Source organism: Coregonus lavaretus (assembly GCF_964263955.1).
Source record: "Coregonus lavaretus genome assembly, chromosome: 14".
In the NCBI taxonomy this organism is placed as follows: domain Eukaryota; kingdom Metazoa; phylum Chordata; class Actinopteri; order Salmoniformes; family Salmonidae; genus Coregonus; species Coregonus lavaretus.
In genome coordinates this window covers 20,600,356-20,623,096 of record NC_140001.1, presented here as the reverse complement: position 1 = coordinate 20,623,096, position 22,741 = coordinate 20,600,356, and the positions used below count along the sequence as shown (strand labels likewise).

Here is a 22,741-nt window from a genome sequence, read left to right as displayed (position 1 = left end):
TGTTCTATGGGGACAGCCGAAGAACCCTTTTGGAACCCTTTTATCTGAGAGTGTAACTGTAGGCTGGAGTGAAGGCTATGGTAGCAACTCTTACTTTGTAGAAAATGTCACTTTTGATTCAAACATTGGTCGACTGACTCACAGAATCCTAACTTGTGATTCAAGAGCATAACCCTAACTTCGACAACATTCTGTGATTTGGTGAAAGTTAGAATGACTTATTACTTGGACAGAACTGAACAGTCACATGAAGAACATAGAATCTCCACCCTCCTACACATCACCCCTCCTCTCCCTTTCCATAGCGATCCCAATTTGAATGTAAACACTCAAAACACAAAACAAAACTACTGGAACAATGAAATAATTATTCTAAAAAGAAAGAGTACATTTTAATTGTCTGCATTTATAAATATATTGATTTCATCCAAACCTACTCTCAACTCTTTAAAAATAACCCTTCTTTGGGTTGATCCTAACCAACAACCTAACTAATTGAGATGGTGAGAAGACATCTGCATAGGTTTGCTCAGGTGCTCTAGATATGACTTCCCATACCCAGACAGAGGTCAGAAGACTGTGCCAGTCTTGTTTTCAAACGCGCCATGAGGGTTCAAATGCATCACATTTATCTACACAGACTCTACAAATATGGAGTCACAGATTCTGTATGTCTGGCCTGAATGGAAGCCCAAAAGCTAGGAAATAAAGTGTCCACTATCATAAGTTTTGAAGCAATGGGAATGGCAGTAGACCATCTATATTACTGTGACACTATAGCTAAAGCACTCTGTAGGCCCTGTCAATAGGGTTTCCTGTGGAACTCGATTGGTGGTAGCTGACTGAGTAGGTTACTAAATCAATACCACATTTGTGTTCCAATTAATGGAAATTTGACAATTAACTATAGCACAATATGGATGCCTTTGACTTGCCAAAGTTAGGCACTGCAGAAGTATTGAGAGACCGTTTTGACTTCCCCTTTCTCACGCTAGCCTAATGTAAACATTTCTGAGGATTTGGTTAGCTAGGAGAAAGATACATGATGATCGCCATTGTACAGACAATGTTTGAAAATACAGTTTTCTTATCACTTTTTGTATGTCAAATGTATGCTAAATGTGGCATTCTAACTGTAGAAGTCCACCTGGATAGAGGCTGCAACTAACGCCAGCTGCCCAGAGGTTTATTCAGATGTCAGAGACTGACAAGAGGCCTGTGTAGAAATGTCCACGGACCTGAGATAGACCCATAATCACTTTGACTGGTTTTTATACACTCAGTGCTTGGTAAATGTAACTGACACTTTGTCATGCTGTGGTTGCTCAGTCAGTATTGAGTATGATCTGAGGTAAACTTATGATCGATATACAGTGGGGAAAAAAAGTATTTAGTCAGCCACCAATTGTGCAAGTTCTCCCACTTAAAAAGATGAGAGAGGCCTGTAATTTTCATCATAGGTACATGTCAACTATGACAGACAAAATCAGAAAAAAAAATCCAGAAAATCACATTGTAGGATTTTTAATGAATTTATTTGCAAATTATGGTGGAAAATAAGTATTTGGTCAATAGCAAAAGTTTCTCAATACTTTGTTATATACCCTTTGTTGGCAATGACACAGGTCAAACGTTTTCTGTAAGTCTTCACAAGGTATTCACACACTGTTGCTGGTATTTTGGCCCATTCCTCCATGCAGATCTCCTCTAGAGCAGTGATGTTTTGGGGCTGTGGCTGGGCAACACTGACTTTCAACTCCCTCCAAAGATTTTCTATGGGGTTGAGATCTGGAGACTGGCTAGGCCACTCCAGGACCTTGAAATGCTTCTTACGAAGCCACTCCTTCGTTGCCCAGGCGGTGTGTTTGGGATCATTGTCATGCTGAAAGACCCAGCCACGTTTCATCTTCAATGCCCTTGCTGATGGAAGGAGGTTTTCACTCAAAATCTCACGATACATGGCCCCATTCATTATTTTCTTTACACGGATCAGTCGTCCTGGTCCCTTTGCAGAAAAACAGCCCCAAAGCATGATGTTTCCACCCCCATGCTTCACAGTAGGTATTGTGTTCTTTGGATGCAACTCAGCATTCTTTGTCCTCCAAACACGACGAGTTGAGTTTTTACCAAAAAGTTATATTTTGGTTTCATCTGACCATATGACATTCTCCCAATCCTCTTCTGGATCATCCAAATGCACTCTAGCAAACTTCAGACAGGCCTGGACATGTACTGGCTTAAGCAGGGGGACACGTCTAGCACTGCAGGATTTGAGTCCCTGGCGGCGTAGTGTGTTACTGATGGTAGGCTTTGTTACTTTGGTCCCAGCTCTCTGCAGGTCATTCACTAGGTCCCCCGTGTGGTTCTGGGATTTTTGCTCACCGTTCTTGTGATCATTTTGACCCCACGGGGTGAGATCTTGCGTGGAGCCCCAGATCGAGGGAGATTATCAGTGGTCTTGTATGTCTTCCATTTCCTAATAATTGCTCCCACAGTTGATTTCTTCAAACCAAGCTGCTTACCTATTGCAGATTCAGTCTTCCCAGCCTGGTGCAGGTCTACAATTTTGTTTCTGGTGTCCTTTGACAGCTCTTTGGTCTTGGCCATAGTGGAGTTTGGAGTGTGACTGTTTGAGGTTGTGGACAGGTGTCTTTTATACTGATAACAAGTTCAAACAGTTGCCATTAATACAGGTAACGAGTTGAGGACAGAGGAGCCTCTTAAAGAAGAAGTTACAGGTCTGTGAGAGCCAGAAATCTTGCTTGTTTGTAGGTGACCAAATACTTATTTTCCACCATAATTTGCAAATAAATTCATTAAAAATCCTACAATGTGATTTTCTGGATTTTTTTTTCTCAATTTGTCTGTCATAGTTGTCGTGTACCTATGATGAATATTACAGGCCTCTCTCATCTTTTTAAGTGGGAGAACTTGCACAATTGGTGGCTGACTAAATACTTTTTTCCCCCACTGTACATAAAGACAATTTTGGATTTACTGTGGCTTGATCTGGACATTTACACTTCTGTCTTATTTTTGTGAATGCAAAAGTTCAGTGATTTTGGTGTGTTGTGTTAGAGCTACCTTTAACTCTATTAACCAATGCTATGGCATGACCATAATTGCGAAGTGCATACCAATTGAATAAAGTCCATCCATTGGACTGTATTGATTGGGAATAAGGCCTCTTTGTAAAATCCCTGAACACCTGAATAAATGAAAACATGTCTGAGTTAGCTGTAACAATGCTGCTTCCCACCCAGAGGCTGGTCCTTGTCCTTCTCGCCCTTACCCAGATCACTGGCCCACCGTCCCAATCCCTCGACTCCAAGGCCTTGGTGAGTCCCGTATTGAACACCCTCTCCCCAGACTCCTTGGCCTGTGGCAGTACACAGGAGTCAGCCCTACTGTATGGATACACTCCCAGTCTGGAGTTTTGGCAGTGGGGTAAAGACGCTGGGAGGCACTACTGGGGAACGGACCTCTTTGGAGGTAATATATGTAACCCTGTTAATGTAAGCACAATGGGTGTTTATGGGATTGTAGCCAAGGCCTCTGGGGGTGTCTTACAGTGCTACTCACTCATTCTCTAAGTGTCTGTAAGGAAGGGCGTGATGGGACAGATAAAGTGCAAATGACCTCTGAACCCTTTAGCCCCCCTGTCTGATAGTCTGTATCACTGCCCTTTGTCTTTGGCTTTACTGTCTTTACTCTTTCTCCCTCTGCACTCTCTTTTTCTTGTTATTTTCTCTCATGTTCACTTGGGCCAGTCCAGAGGCACTCAGTTCTTTTTGAAGAAGGAAAAGAGCCTCTTCTCCCCATCGGAGAGACGATGGGCTCGTCTGGAGGACTGGCCGGAGGGGCCCCCGCGACCCCCAGAGGGCCCAGCAAGGGAGTAGGGGGTCACCCTCCACTCCTCCTGGTGCTTTTCCATAAGCTGCTGATCAATCATACTGTGCATATCATCCTAAGAGAGAGAAAGACAGAATGAATGAGTGACTGAGAGAGAGAGAGAGAGAGAGAGAGAGAGAGAGAGAGAGAGAGAGAGAGAGAGAGAGAGAGAGAGAGAGAGAGCACAGTAGAGTGATAGATAGGTAAAGGGAATGTGAGGGTATGTTAAAGTGGACAGGGGTTTTTAGAGAAGAGAAACAGCAGGCAGGAGGATGGTGTGACGGATTGGCATGGAAGTGGGTGGTTTTGGGTGATCAAATGGATCAAATGGCTTAGAATGGGTGAGCGTATTTCTGTTGAGTCAGCAGGCCATGGCATGGAATGGCTCAGCGTGGCATGGAAGAGTCGCACAGGACAGAACCAGGGCAAGATGGAACACCTCACCTCTAATGCAGTGGGGGGGAGGGGGGGTACCACAGGGGAGAAAGGGTGGTACGGAAGCTGAGAAAGGCCACTAGATCAGAAACCACAAGAGCCACACAGTAAAGAGCCCTGAGGAGGCAAACTGCAGCCAGGGAAAGAGAGAGGAAAGAGCTGCTAGTTACGGGTGAGGGAGGGGAGGGAAAGACACATACACAAGTCCTCAATTTAGTTAGTTAGCTACTAGTCCTACTTGCTGAATTGTTTGCAGTATGTTCAATGAAAACCCAAGGTTGAAACTCATTGAGGTTTCAATGAGGAGTGTATTAGTTCTTCAGACACTTGTGTAAATTGCTGACTCAGAGTACGTACAGTATTGTACATGTTAACACATACACACACTTTGGACAGTGGTAAATTAGAGGAGAGGACAGGATGTGGTGGGGAAAAGATCACCAGACACACATTTTCACCTAAACCTACAACTGTACATTTCAGTCCACTAGTATACTCTTATTTAATGAATAAAATACAGTACACATTAATAATGATAATTGCTGTGTGAATGTAATCATTCATACATTTTGTCATTCGTACACATTTGAGCTGTCAGATACACATTCATATGGTATCTGTTATTATAACTATCAGTTTGACAGTCCATTCAGTTTGACAGTCCATTCAGTTTGAAAGTCCATTCAGTTTGACAGTCCATTCAGTAACAACCAGAGGACAACAATGGAAATAAGTTGTTCAACTTTATTGTGTTATCCTCCATTATTCTAAATACAGTGTATCCACGTGTGGCTGAATTGTGTTTTAAATAGTCCAAAAATTCAAATGAAATAACTCATACTATGAGTCTAGTGTGCCCCCTCATGAACCCTGACCTCTGACCCACCTGCCAGGCCTCCAGCTGCTGTGATAGGTTCAGCTTCTGCTGGATGGCGTCCAGGAGCTGGCTGTTCAGAGACATGATATCTATCTTACACTTGGCCAGCTCCATCTCCACCGCTTTCTTCCTGTTAGGCAGACAGACACACAGCTTAGAGACAGACAACACCGCTCTAGTTTCTTTGCTCTCATTATGTTGAATGAGAGTTTATGACTGGCCTGCTTATTCGGGAGATTAATGTAAAACATCAAATTGTTGTTATATGCTAGCCTATTACATACAGGGCAAACATACATGTGGTTGTGCCCAAAAAATGTGCTATGTAAATGTGGTCTTACTTGGAAATAGCGTCATCTCGGTCTCGTATAGCACTTTGGAGCTGTTCACTGGGGTCTCGTGCTTCAGACATGGCCCTCATACGCTCACTCTCCTCCTGTACAGAGCACATCTCCACAGAGAGCATCGCCATCTTCAGGACAGGGGAGGAATGACATAGGAGACACTCATCAGACACTTTGTCAACCTCATGAGTAAGAAATCACATCTGTGTCTTGCTTGAATAACAACGCTGTGTTGAAATGATCTTGTTCAAGAACAACACTGAAGATAAAGCTCTGTGAGCAGTAGTACCTGATTATGGAGTTGTAGAACCTCTTCTTGGCTGTTCCGTGTTCTATCCTGCTCTGCTTCGTACAGCTCTCTCACTCCTCTCAGCTCTTCCCCAAGTTTTCGAACCTGGTCTTCTAGAGCCTCCTCGTCACTATGCCGAGAACCCTGCTCACACACAACCACAACAACACACATAGATTCATTATATTGTGAATTCAGGTCAAACTCAACTCAATTCATTTGGAGTTGTTTTGAGTATGTACTGAATATCGCACACTCTTTATTGGATGCATGGAGGAACTATATATCTGTATAGTATATCTGGTCAGTATTTTCGTATGTATATCTGTGTGTGAAGGTCAGTACCGTGGACTCGTTGCCGTCTAGCAGGTTCTGTGTGAGTCTGCGTAGCTCCAGTAGACTGGCATGCAGGCTCCCCATGGGAACGTCCTTGGCTGGGTATGTCTCTGAGGACTCGTCCATGGAGGAGTCTGTGGACAGGGCTGAGTCTGTGATGTCATTGCCCCGCAGGTGGGAGACGAGCGAGCGCACCTGGCAGTAGGCCTCCCACAGCTGGAGACGGAGCTAGAGACAGAGAGGGAGAGCTGCTTAGCAAAAACTGTTTATGATACACTATGAATCACTGATATGATATCTAGGACTCTCTGTATGCCACTCTATCTCACAAAGCAGGGTGTGCATGTATGCGTGTGCGTGTGTGCGTGTGTGCGTGTGCATGTGTGCGTGTGCATGTGTGTACCTGCTCCCTCTCCTGTTCCTGCTCCTCTTGCTCCATGCTCTGTTCTATCTCACAGAGTAGACTGGCAGGGTGTGGGCTGAGGCCTTGTAGACTTCTCTCCTCTGTGAGCTCCTCAAAGCGGGCACTCAGATGTCTGTGGGACACCCGGACCTCCTGGAGCTCCAGCTGGCTCTGCCGTAACTGGACACACACAGCAATACAGTGGACAACAAACAGTAGTCAACACAGGGGTCAACACAGTAGTCAACACAGTGGTCAACACAGAGCACTGATACCATACAGATCAACATAACACACTCAGACACACACACCTACAGAACATGTCTTTAAACCCATATATACGTTCACACATAATACAGGAATATTATGGAACTGTACAAATAGCGACAGAGATCGTACCTGTAAGTCCTTCTCGTGGTGATGTTTCTCCAGCACTAGTGTTCTTTCCCTCAGGTCGTCAACAGTATTCTGAAGTAGCTCGTTTTCCTCTAGCACAGCGTTAACCCGACGCTCCAGCTCTCTCTTACGCTCCGACAGCATCTTAATCTGACAAGATACACAACCCCAATAGCCAAGTAACACATTGTGCTATGGGAACCAAGGACAGAGAAGAGAAACTGTTTTGGTAGCTATCTGCACTCAGTGTTAGCCTCTATTAACCTGTTTATCTCCTGACTGACTGAGGAGTTCAAATGTTCCAGAAGATGAAAGTACTCCCCCTGGTCCAAAGAATGTTTGTTGCCTAGCATCGGCGTAGGCGGTTTCTGCCACCCTCATATACAGGAATGTCTCTGTGGTAAGTTGATAGTCCAAATAGACCCGATAACAGTTTATTCCTTCATCAGTCTATAAAGTGGCCTTGGACTGAATGCTAACATTGCACAAACACTGCACATTTCTAGAGATACAAGGAGAGTTGTTTGTCTGTAATATGTTTGGTAGCGGTCTGCGCAGCTTAATCCATTAAACAAACATCAGTTATTGTTCTTTCTCTTTACTCCCCATCCATGCTTTGACCTACATCTGGTAACCTACTTCACAGCGCAGTATGTGGACGTCTTGGCCACCATGTGGATGTCTTTGTAGATTCATGTTCTTCGTGTATCCTTCAGATATTTTGGTTGACATTGCTGTGATTTTCTCTGTCTAGCAGGACTGTAACATATCCATCCTTGTCACTTTAAATTCAGAAAACCCGTTGCAATCCTGGGAACACCCAGACATTGCAGTATATCTGCTAAATATAGAACGGCAGCTTTTTCACTCAATTACAGTGCAGTCTCTGCAGTGAGGTTACTGCTCTCCAACAAGACCCACTGAGCGGTATAATATATCTGTCATGTTATCATTCTATGACCCTGAGCTAGATGGCTGACATTACACATCATTGATATTACTGTGTATTCTCTTGATAAATGTATCACAGACAGAAACATACAGAATCTCATGCTCCATAGCAGTACAGTGGGACATGTACACACATGCGATATGCAGCATGCAGACAAACCAATATAACCACTCACTTCTAGCCCTTGCTGCTCCAGTGAAGTGGAAGGATTCAATCACAGTATTAGAGGAGGGGAACAGGGAGAAATTGAATGATTGATAGAAAACGAGGGAAAACTGATAGGGGAATAGTTTGAATACTACTGTTGGAATTAGTTTGATAGAAAACACAGCACAACTTGAGGTGTGCATATTCAAATATCTCAGGATATTACATTTTCTCAACCCCACACAGCACATTAAAACACATTTTTTAATAAATGACACTTTTGATTATGACTGGGTAATATTCGTTAAGTTGAAATCAATTTTTAAGAAGGTATTGTTTTTTGAGACGGTTAAAAATGACTACTCGGATGCCTCACCTCAGCCTGTAGGCTCTCTAGTCGTGTCATGTGCTGGTTGGTGGAGACGCTCTTCTCTCTGAAGTCATCCCGTAACGAGTGGACCTGAGTGGACAGCTGCCTCTCCACATCTGTAGCCTGGAGACACACAAACACACCCCAGACACAGAGCGTTAGCACAAATACATTAACAAATTATTTTATAACATGTTATTAATACAATTCAATACAACTTGTCTCAGGGGCAATTATGAAAGGCATTACCAGATGACAAATATCTACATCTTCCATATAAAATACAAAGTGCATAACGGTAGTGTTGTAAAGTCGTAATTCAGAACAGTTCAGTATTCTCACAACATATTGTCCACACATACTCATGCCACTCACATACTTCACATTGTGCCATGGTGAGACACGTTCTGAGTGAGTACCCAACACGGCAATGCTTTGAGGGCTATTTGATTTGACACACTGTTACCTCTGAGTCACCACAGTGTTCCTGTAACTGGTATCCAGCTGCACAGCAGAACTGTTCCTGTGAAAGCACAGGTTTGAGTAACTCAACCTTAAAAATCTGAAATGTTCTGTTTAGAGCTTGGTCCCTACTGCCCCCTTCCCTGGCTGAGCACATTGGACTGTTCTGATCAATAACCCACTGCCTACCGGCCGTGTGATGTTTATAGGATCTTTCAGTCAGTGGTTGCATTGTTGGCCACTGTGGTGACTGGTGAGGCCTTCGTGAGTAGTGACTGCATGGGACAGGTAAGAACAGGAAGTGACCAAACACAGCCGCTCTCTAATGCTCTGTCCTTGTTGTAGACCCACAGGTATAATGTAGTTGGACAGAGCTCTCCACCCATCTGTCTGTCTGAATCCTAAACAGAGTTGGCTTTTCTACTACAGTCAGTCTACTGTAAGTGAGTTAGAGATTTAGGTGAGATAAATGGTTTCCCCATTGGACATCTGTTGGTGTTTCGTGGAACTAGCATGGCATATTGCGTAATAATACAAGGCTTATACTCAGAAATCTACACTACACCATGCTTTCTGGAAAGCTTTTAGCGGTGAGGAGAGATGTCCACTTTGGAACGTCTGCTGCTAAAAGATGGGTGAGTTCCATTCACACTTGAATGCACTTGTGTCCTTAAGTAACTCAGAGAGGGGTTGTAATGTTTATGTATTCTGTGTGGGAGACCAAGGGAAGAACAACCTGAAAACTAAAACCTGTGCTTTGTCATAACATTGTTTGGTCAGTGCACTATGCTTACAAAAATAAGAAAACGTTTGTTGTGGCACTTCTACAAGTCTTCCACTTCTATGTACCCCGTTTTCATAATGGCATCTTGTTGTCCCCAGTGATGCTTGGGAGGAATGATATAGCCTTTACCAAACGCAGAATCATAATTAGTTTGATGTATTCTTAGACATTCAGACACAGGAGCTCTACTCTGCAATTCTGAATGTGCTTCACATTCTCCTAACCAGGCCAGGAAGATGCATACAGCTCTTCCTCTCTGCTAAACTGACTGATGTATCTGTCTCCTCAGTGGAGGTCTATGCAAAGCCCAGTCACAGTGGGAATGTGACATTTGACTCAGTGTCACACTGCGTCTGACAGATTGAGATCAGAGGAAAAACAGGACATTTCACTGTGTTGCCAGATGTACTGATATTCCCCTTAATCTGAGCATAAAGTCCTCAGATCCCAGATCAAGCATTATCAGTACATGGGGGAAATCAGACTACTGCAACAGAATCCAGGCCAACAAACTAGGGCTCAATAATCTGAGAGACAAGCGTAAATGCTAATTCTTCCTCCAGAGTCCGAACACAAAGGTACAGTACCTTGTGCAATGATCCCTCAAATTTTCTGGGGCACTGAACAATTTTTTTGTCTTGTGAGCAGAAACTTGAACGTTGTGAGAATTTTGTGCAACTTCCGGTGCATATTTACAGTTAACACTGAGGCTGTACCCTTACAGTTTTAGACAGTAGCCAATAGGCTATTGTGGCTATCTGAGCATTATGTAGGCCAATGGATCAAATCCCATAACATTTTCACATGGAAATAGGTTTTTATTTCTATGATATAGCCTACAGTAGCCTATATGTGGTGTTCAATGCAGGCCTACATTGCTTGAGACTTTTAAAACGTTTTTACATTAGGATGGGTTTGACATTCATTAATGATTTTTTACTTGGTCTGTAACACCATGGGCCAAATAGGTGACTGTAAATTGCATTGTATTGTGTTGTATGATGCAAGAAACCACTTTACAAAATACAATGAATTATTATTACCATACAGAGAATTAGACAATGTAGGCTACCCCTCTGCCTATTGGCTTATTTACATATTCAAGCCTGTCTCAAAATACAACACTGCCCCTTTAATTAAGACATAAGCTTTTTACCTTACTGGCTTTTCAAAGACAGCTTGAAATGTAGCCTACACGTTTTGTGCTCTTGTACGAATCAGTAACTCTCCATTGCTGGCCTATACTTATCTATAACTGGGCTAATAACTCGCTAACTAGCTAAGAATATCAACAAATGTGCACACGCGCGGCTCTGCACTCTGATCTGAAAAGCGCATTCACTTGCGGGTGGGTGCGGTTGCACTCTGGCTCTGCCTACAACAAAATCACAGACTCAATCTTGCAAAGTTAGATTTGTTTTGTTTTGTTGCATAGAAAAGGGGCTGATATAATGTTGATTCGATCACAGCAAAAACGTTGATCTATATAGTGCAAACTAATGGTGCGAACTCAGTGAAGTTCAATCTCTTGCGTCTCTGCGCGGCATAGCATTTCTTCTGCGCCGCAGTCCTGGAGGAGGTGGCGGCCGCGCACGCGCGCAGCTTTGAGGGAACATTGACCTTGTGCCAAGCCATCCTCTTTCATAGGGAAAAATTACAACATTCTCAAAACCCTTTCATTTACAGTAGTCTTTGATATGAGAGGAACAATATATTCCCTACATACAGGCCTAATCCATAGCGCCTGTCACGGATCCCCCCGGTACTGCTGCTCATTCCGTTCACCAGCTCCGGAGGTCTAGGTCACCGGCCTTCTAGGCGTCACTGAACTGGTTCATTACCACCAACCCCGGACTGTCTTGTTTCATTACGCACACCTGGTTCCCATTCCCCCTGATTAGTATGTGTATATATGTGCCCTCTGTTCCCCATTGTCCTTGTCCCACGGTCTCGTGAGTACCGTGTATTGTTATTAGGGGTCTCGTCCCTTGTATTGTGTAGAGGTTACACCTCGCTCTTTTGTTTGGGTTACATCCCTTTGTTATATACAGTCGTGGTCAAAAGTTTTGAGAATGCTACTTCAGTGTTTTTAGATATTTTTGTCAGATGTTACTATGGTATACTGAAGTATAATTACAAGCGTTCCATAAGTGTCAAAGGCTTTTATTGACAATTACATTAAGTTTATGCAAAGAGTCAATATTTGCAGTGTTGACCCTTCTTTTTCAAGACCTCTGCAATCCACCCTGGCATGCTGTCAATTAACTTCTGGGCCACATCCTGACTGATGGCAGCCCATTCTTGCATAATCAATGCTTGGAGTTTGTCAGAATTTGTGGGTTTTTGTTTGTCCACCCGCCTCTTGAGGATTGACCACAAGTTCTCAATGGGATTAAGGTCTGGGGAGTTTCCTGGCCATGGACCCAAAATGTAGATGTTTTGTTCCCCGAGCCACTTAGTTATCACTTTTGCCTTATGGCAAGGTGCTCCATCATGCTGGAAAAGGCATTGTTCGTCACCAAACTGTTCTTGGATGGTTGGGAGAAGTTGCTCTCGGAGGATGTGTTGGTACCATTCTTTATTCATGGCTGTGTTTTTAGGCAAAATTGTGAGTGAGCCCACTCCCTTGGCTGAGAAGCAACCCCACACATGAATGGTCTCAGGATGCTTTACTGTTGGCATGACACAGGACTGACGGTAGCCTTGTCTTCTCCGGACAAGTTTTTTTCCGGATGCCCCAAACAATCGGAAAGGGGATTCATCAGAGAAAATGACTTTACCCCAGTCCTCAGCAGTCCAATCCCTGTACCTTTTGCAGAATATCAGTCTGTCCCTGATGTTTTTCCTGGAGAGAAGTGGCTTCCTCGCTGCCCTTCTTGACACCAGGCCATCCTCCAAAAGTCTTCGCCTCACTGTGCATGCAGATGCACTCACACCTGCCTGCTGCCATTCCTGAGCAAGCTCTGCACTGGTGGTGCCCCGATCCCGCAGCTGAATCAACTTTAGGAGATGGTCCTGGCGCTTGCTGGACTTTCTTGGGAGCCCTGAAGCCTTCTTCACAACAATTGAACCTCTCTCCTTGAAGTTCTTGATGATCCGATAAATTGATGATTTAGGTGCAATCTTACTAGCAGCAATATCTTTGCCTGTGAAGCCCTTTTTGTGCAAAGCAATGATGACGGCACGTGTTTCCTTGCAGGTAACCATGGTTAACAGAGGAAGAACAATGATTTCAAGCACCACTCTCCTTTTAAAGCTTCCAGTCTGTTATTCTAACTCAATCAGCATGACCGAGTGATCTCCAGCCTTGTCCTCGTCAACACTCTCACCTGTGTTAACGAGAGAATCACTGACATGATGTCAGCTGGTCCTTTTGTGGCAGGGCTGAAATGCAGTGGACATTTTTTGGGGGGATTAAGTTCATTTTTATGGCAAAGAGGGACTTTGCAATTAATTGCAATTCATCTGATCACTCTTCATAACATTCTGGAGTATATGCAAATTGCCATAATAAAAACTGAGGCAGCAGACTTTGTGAAAATTAATATTTGTGTCATTCTCAACTTTTGACCACGACTGTATATACGTGTTTGTTTTTGGCTTCGTTCCCATCGGTTTTCATGATGTACCTTGTGTTGGGTGGAATAAATAAAACCCCTAATACGTATTCCTGCGCCTGCCTTCTAATAATTATAATACAAAAACATAGCAGAGTTTCCGTGGTTTCCAGTCTAATGTTCTTGCTTACACATGGGTGTGGAATTGAGAGGGGGTAGGGGGATCCTTTAGGGATTTACCACTTGTATCCTCTTATTTTGTCATATCGGTAATTAAATCCGTGATTTCCAATGGCTTATCTGTTCCCTCTCACTCTACCCTCTCATCAGGATGCAGAACATACTGTACAGTACAAGCTATTATACACGTATGGTTGAAGATGACTTGCAAGTCCATGTGTGTACATGTCAGCGGGATCTGTGTTGCAACCTGACATCGGGTTGGCTGTACAGCACACAGTGCCTCAGAGAGCATATTCCCATGGTAACACATTAAATCTCATATGACAACCGGGTTGTCATAGCAACCAGAGACAGGATTGGTGGACCTGTGTGACTAGGTGGCCTCATCACAACTGATGGCCTGGAAAGATGTCCAGTGTCTGTGTCGTTCACCCCTGTGTTTTATACAGTGGTAAGTAGCCATGGAGCAGAGCACAACAGAGTATTGCCCATGGTAATACAAAGTCAGCTCATTAAAGTTAGTTGGGGTCTATGAGTTTATCATAGTGTAATGCAGAGCCTCAGTGTACACTTACACATAGTCCTAACAAAAGGCCTTAATGGGGTCTTAGTAACCACACAGCACATTATTACTCCCATCTACACATTGGCCTTAAAACAAGCAGCTCCAATAAGGTCACTGGAGGTGCTATGGGCGTCTGATCATCTTGGCAGAGCCAGAGATTTTGGGTTTTGATTTGATCAGGGTTATAGCCTTAAACATGTAGGCATTTGTGCTGGAGTCAGGTCTCCCCCTTTCTAAATGTGTGCTGTAATGCAATTAGAGAAATGTTCCCTCCTCGCTGGTTCACTCTGATCAGATTAGGCCTCAGGGGATTGGCCAACCTCACACCCCAGTCCAGCCAAGCCTACCAGACCAGCAGACACCACAGGGTTTAGGTGTGTTTTTACATCTGTGCTTCTTTGAGTCTGTATGAGTAGTAAGTGTGTCTGTGTGTGTCTACAGTATGTGGCTGTGTTGAATATGTTAGTGACATTGTGGCTCTCATAGATTTAAGTCTAGCTCATAGAGAATGGCTCCTGTGTATTAGTGCTAGGTTTGCACTGTCCCTTGACATGAGGGGCAATGGCTCACACACAGACAGTTGGGTGACAGTTTTTAATTAGCTGTGAGTGCTGTATGGAGTAGTGTTGTTCTGGCTGCTGATTGAATGCATAAGAAAAGGCTATTACAGAGGATTATGACCTAATCCCTTCAGTGCTGCATCTTACACACTGCTTTTTACATCACTTCCTGTGGCCAGCCCCGCCACACCAAGGTCATTCCAGCTGCATCCAAACAGAGACTTGGTTCCAGCAGACTATTGGTTCCTCCCTCTAATCTGTTATTATGAAAGTGCATTGTTATTGTGAATGTGAGTGTAATCTTTAAAGCTTTGTTTTGAGAATGGCCCTTGAAAGAGCTGTCAGACACATTATAGGATTCTAGCCATTCTCCAGGCTCTCTACTGTCATGACTACAGCCTGCAACAGATTACCACTTATTTCCATCACTCCTTCGCAGGGGGGTGCCTTATTTTAGACTGGAAGACAGTGGACGCATGTGGCACTCCTGTCATGTGTCTGTGTCTCGTCTCCAGTGAATGTGTCTAGAGTGGGCCAGTTAGAATAGAGTTTACACTTGGGAATAGATCTTAAAGAACCTTGGAAATGAATTCATGGTTGCTTGTTTTGTAGTGAGCCTTGCCAGACTAAATGGTCTGTCTGTAGATAAAACAGTCAGCATCCTTGTCCCTACTAATGCTGCTACAAAGATTGTCATTACAAAGCCAAAACATCTCCTAATCCATGTCTTTGGATAGGACTACACACAGGCACACAGACAGACCTACTTGAATCCTAATAAGACTGTTGCAGTACAAGGGGAAATGATGGGGAAAGACAGAGTGAGAGCAGATGATTTAGCGCTTCTCTCGTGGCTCTACTACTGGGGAGGTTTCTCAGAGTCAGGCTGGTGTGGGTTCACTAGGAGGATGTGTACTCAGAGCTGTGGTTTAAGCAGGCTATTGCTTAGTAACAGAGAGACTACCATGGCTGACCTCATTCATTTTATTACACAGGAGGTCTCTCTGGCATCCGACAGCAGTGAATCACGCAAGCCTGATCAATACTCTCAATTAGCACTCATAAATTACCCCCCCCCCCCCCCCCCCATCTACACCGATTTCATATTAACCAGGGCTGCTTTTAAATCAACTGCAACTAAATTACATACCTAGCAGGATCCATAGAAAAATACCAGTTCAGGGCCCCCTCATTGGTCAGAGACTGATGGTGGATGACATGTATTTTACTTTAATCTGATCAGAGATGGAAATGAGAGGTAAAGCAGGTCTGTATGACCCAGCGGTGCTGCTGTCTCTGTATCTGTAACAGCACACAGCCAGCAGCAGCCCTCATGAGGAGGGCTAAAAACAGCCATTGACCGCTAACTAGCTCTCTCCCTGCTGGGCTGTGGAAGGAAGCAGCATCTGCCTGACTGCAGCCCACATCTATTCCCAGGACAAACAGCACTGCATCACAGGCATTGTCACCCACAACACTGTCACTGGTGTCACCAGAGCACCACAGCAGGCAACAACCGCCTATCTCCACATCTGAAGCTCCTCTGGCTTTTAAAAGGAGACTGGCCCTCTGACACAGCTTTCTCCATTTAACAAACCCTCAGATGAAAGGTATCAATATATCCCTTCAACTCGCACAAAAGCATATCCCTGTGCCTCGCGTCAGTGGAAAGCTAGTGTCTTTTAGAAACAGCTATGTGACGCCGTGCCTATCAGCCTCAGCCTGGTATGCTAGTGGTAAAATGAGCAGCAGTAAAATCATTTCAAACAGTCTGTTGATGTAGAGGATAATCCATGAATGGGAACATTGGCTGTTTCTGTCCTGGAATGAATGTCTATTAAGAAAAATAGTTTTTCCAGATATTCATGTGATTTTTTTGCTGCACCTTGACTCAAGTTGGTAGAAGCGCTGTCTACTCCCTTCCTGACTGGAGTTTCCATTCGTTTCCCATTGGGATTTAGGCCTAAAAGGAATTGACCACTCTGCTAGTCAGGTTGTCAGGGCAATGCCTCCCACTATAGTTAGGATTGAGTGATTTGACTTCAGCTGTAGTCAAGCCAGCTTCTTATGGGAGTCTAATCAACAGTATTACCTACAGCACTGTTACTCAGCTCCATCAATCCAGCCTTTCCATGGAGTCGATTCAATGACAGCTTCTCCTGACACATGTCCATCACTATTTACAAAGTGGATGTGCTCTGATTTAACCTTGACTTCCTCCACTCTCCCTGTCATCCTGTCATGCGTTCTCTGTTTTTTTTCTGTTCTTAACCGAGTCACAGGCTATCAAAATTTTTTGTTACCTAAGACATCAAATCTGTTTTAACAGCCTGTAGTTACTTATCAATATGGATAGGAGGGTTGCATAAGTAGTATGCAGCCCGAATCATTCTAAATGATTCAGTGTTTAAGAGGTGAACGTTCCACTTTCGATGACTTAGCATATATTGATCTGTATGAGAGAGAAAGAGAGAGAGAGATGAGGAAAGAGATTGAAGCAGTCTATGTACGTGCATGTATGCATTCTATATGAGAACATAGTTGTACCCTCTCTAGAAATGAACACGGCAGACTGAGACATCAGCAGACTGAGACATCCAGTGTTGAGTCCCACTGACAGGTCCACAGACAGACAAAAAGGTCCACAGACAGATAGTTATCTCCACTCACCCGGCTAAGTTGCTCCAGCAGGCGGTGGTTCTCTTCTGACAGCTCCCTCATAGCCGTGGACTTGTCGCGGTCGGCCTCTCTCAGCTGGACCTGATGGCGCTCCAGCTCTCCCTGCAGCTGCTGGACGTCTGTCTCCAGCTCCGCCACGCGGTCCCCCCACTCCCCCTCCCTATTCTCCAGCCGCCGCCGCAGCTCGTGCTTCTCCTGCTCCAGGTGCTGTGGGTGAGGGGAGACAAGGGACAGGGTTAGAGATGATACTGGACTGGAGGGACCAGGTTAGGCCTGAGACTAGTAGTAATAGACATTGGATCGTGAAAGGATAGCACAAAGCTTCTGCTCTTTTCTATCCATGGCTTTATAAGGCTGAGGCAGGGGATGGGGATGTGAGTGTGGGCTTATGAGAGAACCAGGGGGTCAGGGGATGGGGGGATGGGTGGCATGGTTGGTCACACACATGATGTAGCCCAGATCATGTTGGGTGATCAGTCCTGAACAAAGAGGCACGTCAGGAATAAAACAAGGTTTGTAAAAGGATAACGAACAATGTTATCTGTCCCTAAAAAGCTTTGAAATAGCTTGATGAATACTGTGCACTGGGTAATAGCGTAGTTCTGTGTTGTTAGAGATCAGGGCCCTGAGCAGATGTAGCCTACAGTAGATACAGTAGGCCATCTCCATGGGACATTAACAGGGGATTAGTCGTTGTTCCACTCCAGGCCATGTGCTGAGTGGAGTGGGGGTTTCAGATGTGATGAACAAAAGCTCTGTTGTCAGCGTGAACAAATGCAGCAGACATCTATGGGGTTTCAGGGCTTTAGTTGTTGTGAACACCTCTCCACCTGTGTCAATGCTACCTGTCAGTGTCAGGTAATGACAGTAAAAGCATATAAATAAAAAGTAATTGTGAGAATTGAGTGACCTCAGTCTGCTGTTAGAGCAGTGTTTTGTGCCCAAGTGTTTTTATGGGAGAGGCATTATACTGTTATTACACTGTATGGAGATTAGCTGTAAATTGTAGACAGTCTGAAAACACTGTCAAGCTAATTGTTTACAGTGTGTCATCTGCTCAATAGCATTACAATAATGGAGGGCAGTCCTAATCAGTTGAATTTACTGAGACAAAAATGATGGCCAAACAACTGTGAATTGAAAAACTGATCTGGCAGGACTGAATCGTGATTATACAGTATTTGGCAGTGTGTGTAAAGCTACTTACCTCTAGTTTATCGTTAAGATCTTTGTTCATTTTCTCATATTGCTTAGTCAGGTCTTGGTTACGCTCTAGCAGTGCCTTGCCTAGTTTAGCAGCTAAAACCAAGTCCTTCTCTTTTTGACGGAAGAGCGACAAGTCTGTATTCTGTCCAATTACAGGCGTCTCCAATTCGGATAACTCTTCCTCCTCCTCGTCGTCCTGCTCCCCAGTAAGCATGGCTAATTCCTCTTCCAACGCCATCCCGAGGCCTCCAGAGCCGGTGTGTAGCAGCGAGTGGCCCTGAAATCCTCCCTTTTCTTGTGGGGTTTTGTTGCCCTGATCCAGCGGGTGCTCCATGCAGTCGCTGTCCAGCTCGGGTGGTGCTGAAATCGCCGCCTTAGATGTGTGCAGGTCGAGGCAGAAAGCTGACATCGCCGCCCGACGGACAAAAAAACAAGAGATTAGCCTACCCAACTGATTTATTCCGGCTGAACCCGCTCTGTCACTGGGTCGGCCTGACCGGATCCTCTATGTGTCGACAATATCTCCATAGATAGGGTTCCTTGGTAGGCATATGTTACAGTTATTAAGAATCACGGCAATAGCTAACCTGTCTGACTCAAATTTCCCTCACACTTCGAAGACCACCTCCCCTGAACCGTACACACCAAGCTCTCTCTTTAATCCTGCAAACAGTGCCGCCGCCTCTGCAGTTGAGCAGCCTCTTGATGTCTGCTGCAGGCTATCTTGGATGTAAAGATTGTCGGTCCACAGCGTGCTTTGTCCCCACATTAACCGCCCTGACGAACTCTCAATAGCGGTCGGTCTGTCCACCCCGTTGAGGCGGGGTCCCGGCTCCGCATAATTGTTGGCCCCTTTACACCGGAGGCATTTGGCAGAACCTCAGGCCTGGGCCAGATATCCAAAATACCCACTCCAGCAGAGCGCGAGCCCGATGGCGCCACATCCTTTCCTTCCTCGAATGCGCGCCACACGTTGCTGACGTCAACAGCAACCTGATACAAATATCCATCGATTGGCTGAGGATGATAACGCCATATGTTGTTATTTTGCATGACGTAGGTGTGTATTTACTTCGCTTTGAGTCTACATAGTTTCATAAAGCTTTTCAACGATATAATATTACATCAAGAACTTTCTCTCCTAGTCCTCACAGACATGGCCTCAGGGTAAATTAGAGCAGATGTTTTGACAGATGAATAGGGGAACACACACGGGTGGTCTAGGTCTGACCCCATTATTTCACAGCGGGTGTTCATGTATAAACAATGCAAAACCCACGTGATTGTCCTAATCTCTAATGTTAGACATTTCCTAGAGGAATGCCCAATGATAAACATGTCTGTTATAATAAATTCAGAACATAAAACATAAAAGGTCAGTTTGCTTTTAACCCCATCTTACTAGGTCTATATACATGATCAAACCAGAAACCACTATACTCATACTATTTTATAAACAGGCCTAATGAGTTACCACCCTCACCCTCTGTGTCCGTCCATATTTCAATATGGTCCATATGTCATCATACTAATTACCAGGAGCTTTCAGATAGTATGCTATTACAATTTATAAACTGGGTGGTTCGAGCCCTGAATGCTGATTGGCTGACAGCCATGGTATATCAGACCGTATACCCCAGGTATGACAAAGCATTTCTTTTTACTGCTCCAATTACGTTGGTAACCAGTTTATAATAGCAATTAGGCACCTCTGGGGGTTGTGGTATATGGCCAATATACCACGGCTAAGGGCTGTATCCAGGCACTCCGCGTTGCGTCGTGCATAAGAACAGCCCTTAGCTGTGGTATATTGGCCATATACCACACCCCCTCGGGCTTTATTGCTTAAGTAGCCTATTGCGTTACCTTTTATGCTTCTCTCACCAACAAACTCCCTGAATGAAATTGCCAGTAGAGTGACCTGTGAATACTTTATGATGAAAGTGTATGATGTGCAGGAAAAACATTTATTTAAAAACAAGCCCTTCGTGTAGACTGAAGTAAGGACACAAAAGAAGTGGGTCACGGCCTGACTGCCCTTCAGTCAGCTCTATGGTGGTTATCCATCCAATCGCTTTTGAGTGATTTCTTCCAAGTGGATAGGAATGGGGTACATTTGATAGGCAACCAGGCATGGATTAAGCAGCAGCCTTCAATCATCTATATTACTGTAATGCTTATACTCTTATACTGGAGGGTAAATGTATAAAAACAACTGTTGCTTCAAGATGTTTCAGTACAGTAGCCTCACATGGGCCAAACCACAGGGGTTCCCGGATTATCTCCATCAACATAGCGAACTGCTTAAGACCCTACTGGTGACCAGCCTTCACTGTGTTTTTTCGCTGGTGACCAGCCTTCGTTGTGTTTTTGCTGCTGACCAGCCTTTGTTGTTTTTCCTACTGGTGACCAGCCTTAGCTGTGTATTGGACACTGGTCACCAGCAACAAGTCACATTATGCTGGCTTGCAAAGTGCTGTCTAATTCCTATTGGAATCCAGCCTGAGTGGGGATATCCAACAATTGGAACTTTTATTCACCCACAATCTACATTCAGATTGACTCCCAGGGTTAGAAAGTTGAATAACTAAGACTACCTAAACCATCTAAACTGGAACAACCATTTCAGTAACGGGTGCAATAAGTCCAACTAACAGATTGTATTAGTTTAGAAAAATGTATGTTATTTATCTTTTTAATTAATCAATCAATGTACACAGATATACACAGATATTGAAACAATCAATTAAAATAAAACTGCAATCGAGCATACTGGGAAATATGATAATGATGGGTGTGGTTTAGCAGACCAGCTTGACCAGATAGACCATGCTGGACAAGCATACACACAAAAAATAAGATATTGAGGGGTTCTTTGTCAGTGGTGAGGGTGATACAGTATGTGTAACCATATTTTTATTTTTTGCGTATTAGGAAGAGTTCTTTACTGCTGTGATGGTTGTGAAGAACCATCCTGTTCTTTCCCTTTCCACCATGTTTTCCTTTTATGCCATGAAATGCTACACTGTTCAAAAGTTGCTTTAATTGTATGGTACACTACAGGCTGTTGGTTGCAGTGAAAGTAAGGTAAACAACAATGTTACTGCTGTAGAAGGACAGTATGCTGCTGAATGCTGGTTACCTCACTTTTTGAACTCACAACCTCTTGGTTGCTAATGACCTGAATTTCCAGCTACGCCACCAGGGATGGGCATAAATTACAATTACAAAATACAACTACAAAATACCCTAAAGACCAATGTATCAAAATAAAATATACTTTTGCAAAGTATTGTATTTAATTAAAATACATGTAAGTAGCCAGCCAAACAGTGTCACACCCTGGCTCTGGGACTCATTATGTTGAGCCAGGGTGTGTTCATTCTATGTGTTTATTTCTATGTTGGTAGTTCTGTTGGGTTTATTTCTAGGTTGGTCTGAGTGACTCCCAATCAGAGGCAACGAGTGTCAGCTGTTTGCTAGTTGTCTCTGATTGGGAGCCATATTTAACTGTCTGTGTTTCACTTTGGGTTTGTGGGTTTTTGTTCCGTGTCGGTATGTTAACCGTTGGACTTCACGAGTCGTGTTTTGTTTGTATTTAGAAACTTTAATTAAATAAAGTCATGTTTCTTTCACACGCTGCGCCTTGGTCTACTACTCCTTTTGAAGACGATCGTGACAGAAAAACCCACCGTAAAAGGACCAAGCAGCGTGTCCAGGAGCAGGCAGACTGGACAAGAGAGGAGCAGCGGCGTCAGCAGTGCCATCGTCGGACGGACGAGAGGCACCCCCAATAATTTTTTAGGGGGGGGCACACGTCATGGGCGACTGGGCAGCAGGAGGCTGCCACAGGGCGTATTGGGCGATTTGGAGAGGAGGCCACCAGGTTAAGGGGGCTACTGGCGAAGAGGGAGCAGGAGTTAATGTTGCAGAGGATGGAGCTATTAGAGGCGATTAGGGAAAGGGTGAGAAATGAGGCACGGCGAGAGGAACTCGGTAGGCAGCTGAGGGAGCGGAGGGTTATGATGAAACCCAGTCCCGCTCCTAACACCAAGCAAGTGGTGTGCGTCACCAGTCCGGTCCGGCCCGTTCCTGCTTCCCGCACTAAGTGTACGGTGCACGTCGCCAGCCCGGCCCGGCTCGTTCCTGCTTCCCGCACTAAGTGTACGGTGCGCATCGCCAGCCCAGCCCGGCCTGTTCCTGCCTCTCGCATCAAGCCTACGGTGTGCGTCGCCAGCCCTGCCCGGCCTGTTCCTGCTCCTCGCACTAAACCTACGGTGTGCGTCGCCAGCCCAGCCCGGCCTG

The 22,741-nt window shown here is 44.6% G+C and overlaps 1 protein-coding gene across 1 annotated transcript; it reads right to left on the bottom strand.

The window, feature by feature from the left end:
* Nucleotides 1-3,781: 3,781 nt before the first annotated feature.
* On the bottom strand, nt 3,782-18,845 carry LOC311141020 (BICD family-like cargo adapter 1; the record flags this gene model as incomplete). The annotated part of the gene is given in 14 exon segments (XM_084176299.1): nt 3,782-3,967; nt 4,336-4,344; nt 4,347-4,396; nt 4,399-4,405; nt 5,213-5,333; nt 5,545-5,675; nt 5,837-5,980; nt 6,182-6,400; nt 6,576-6,755; nt 6,975-7,121; nt 8,099-8,110; nt 8,447-8,563; nt 17,222-17,437; nt 18,438-18,845. Coding segments are annotated over 14 exon segments (1,947 nt in total).
* Nucleotides 18,846-22,741: the final 3,896 nt, after the last annotated feature.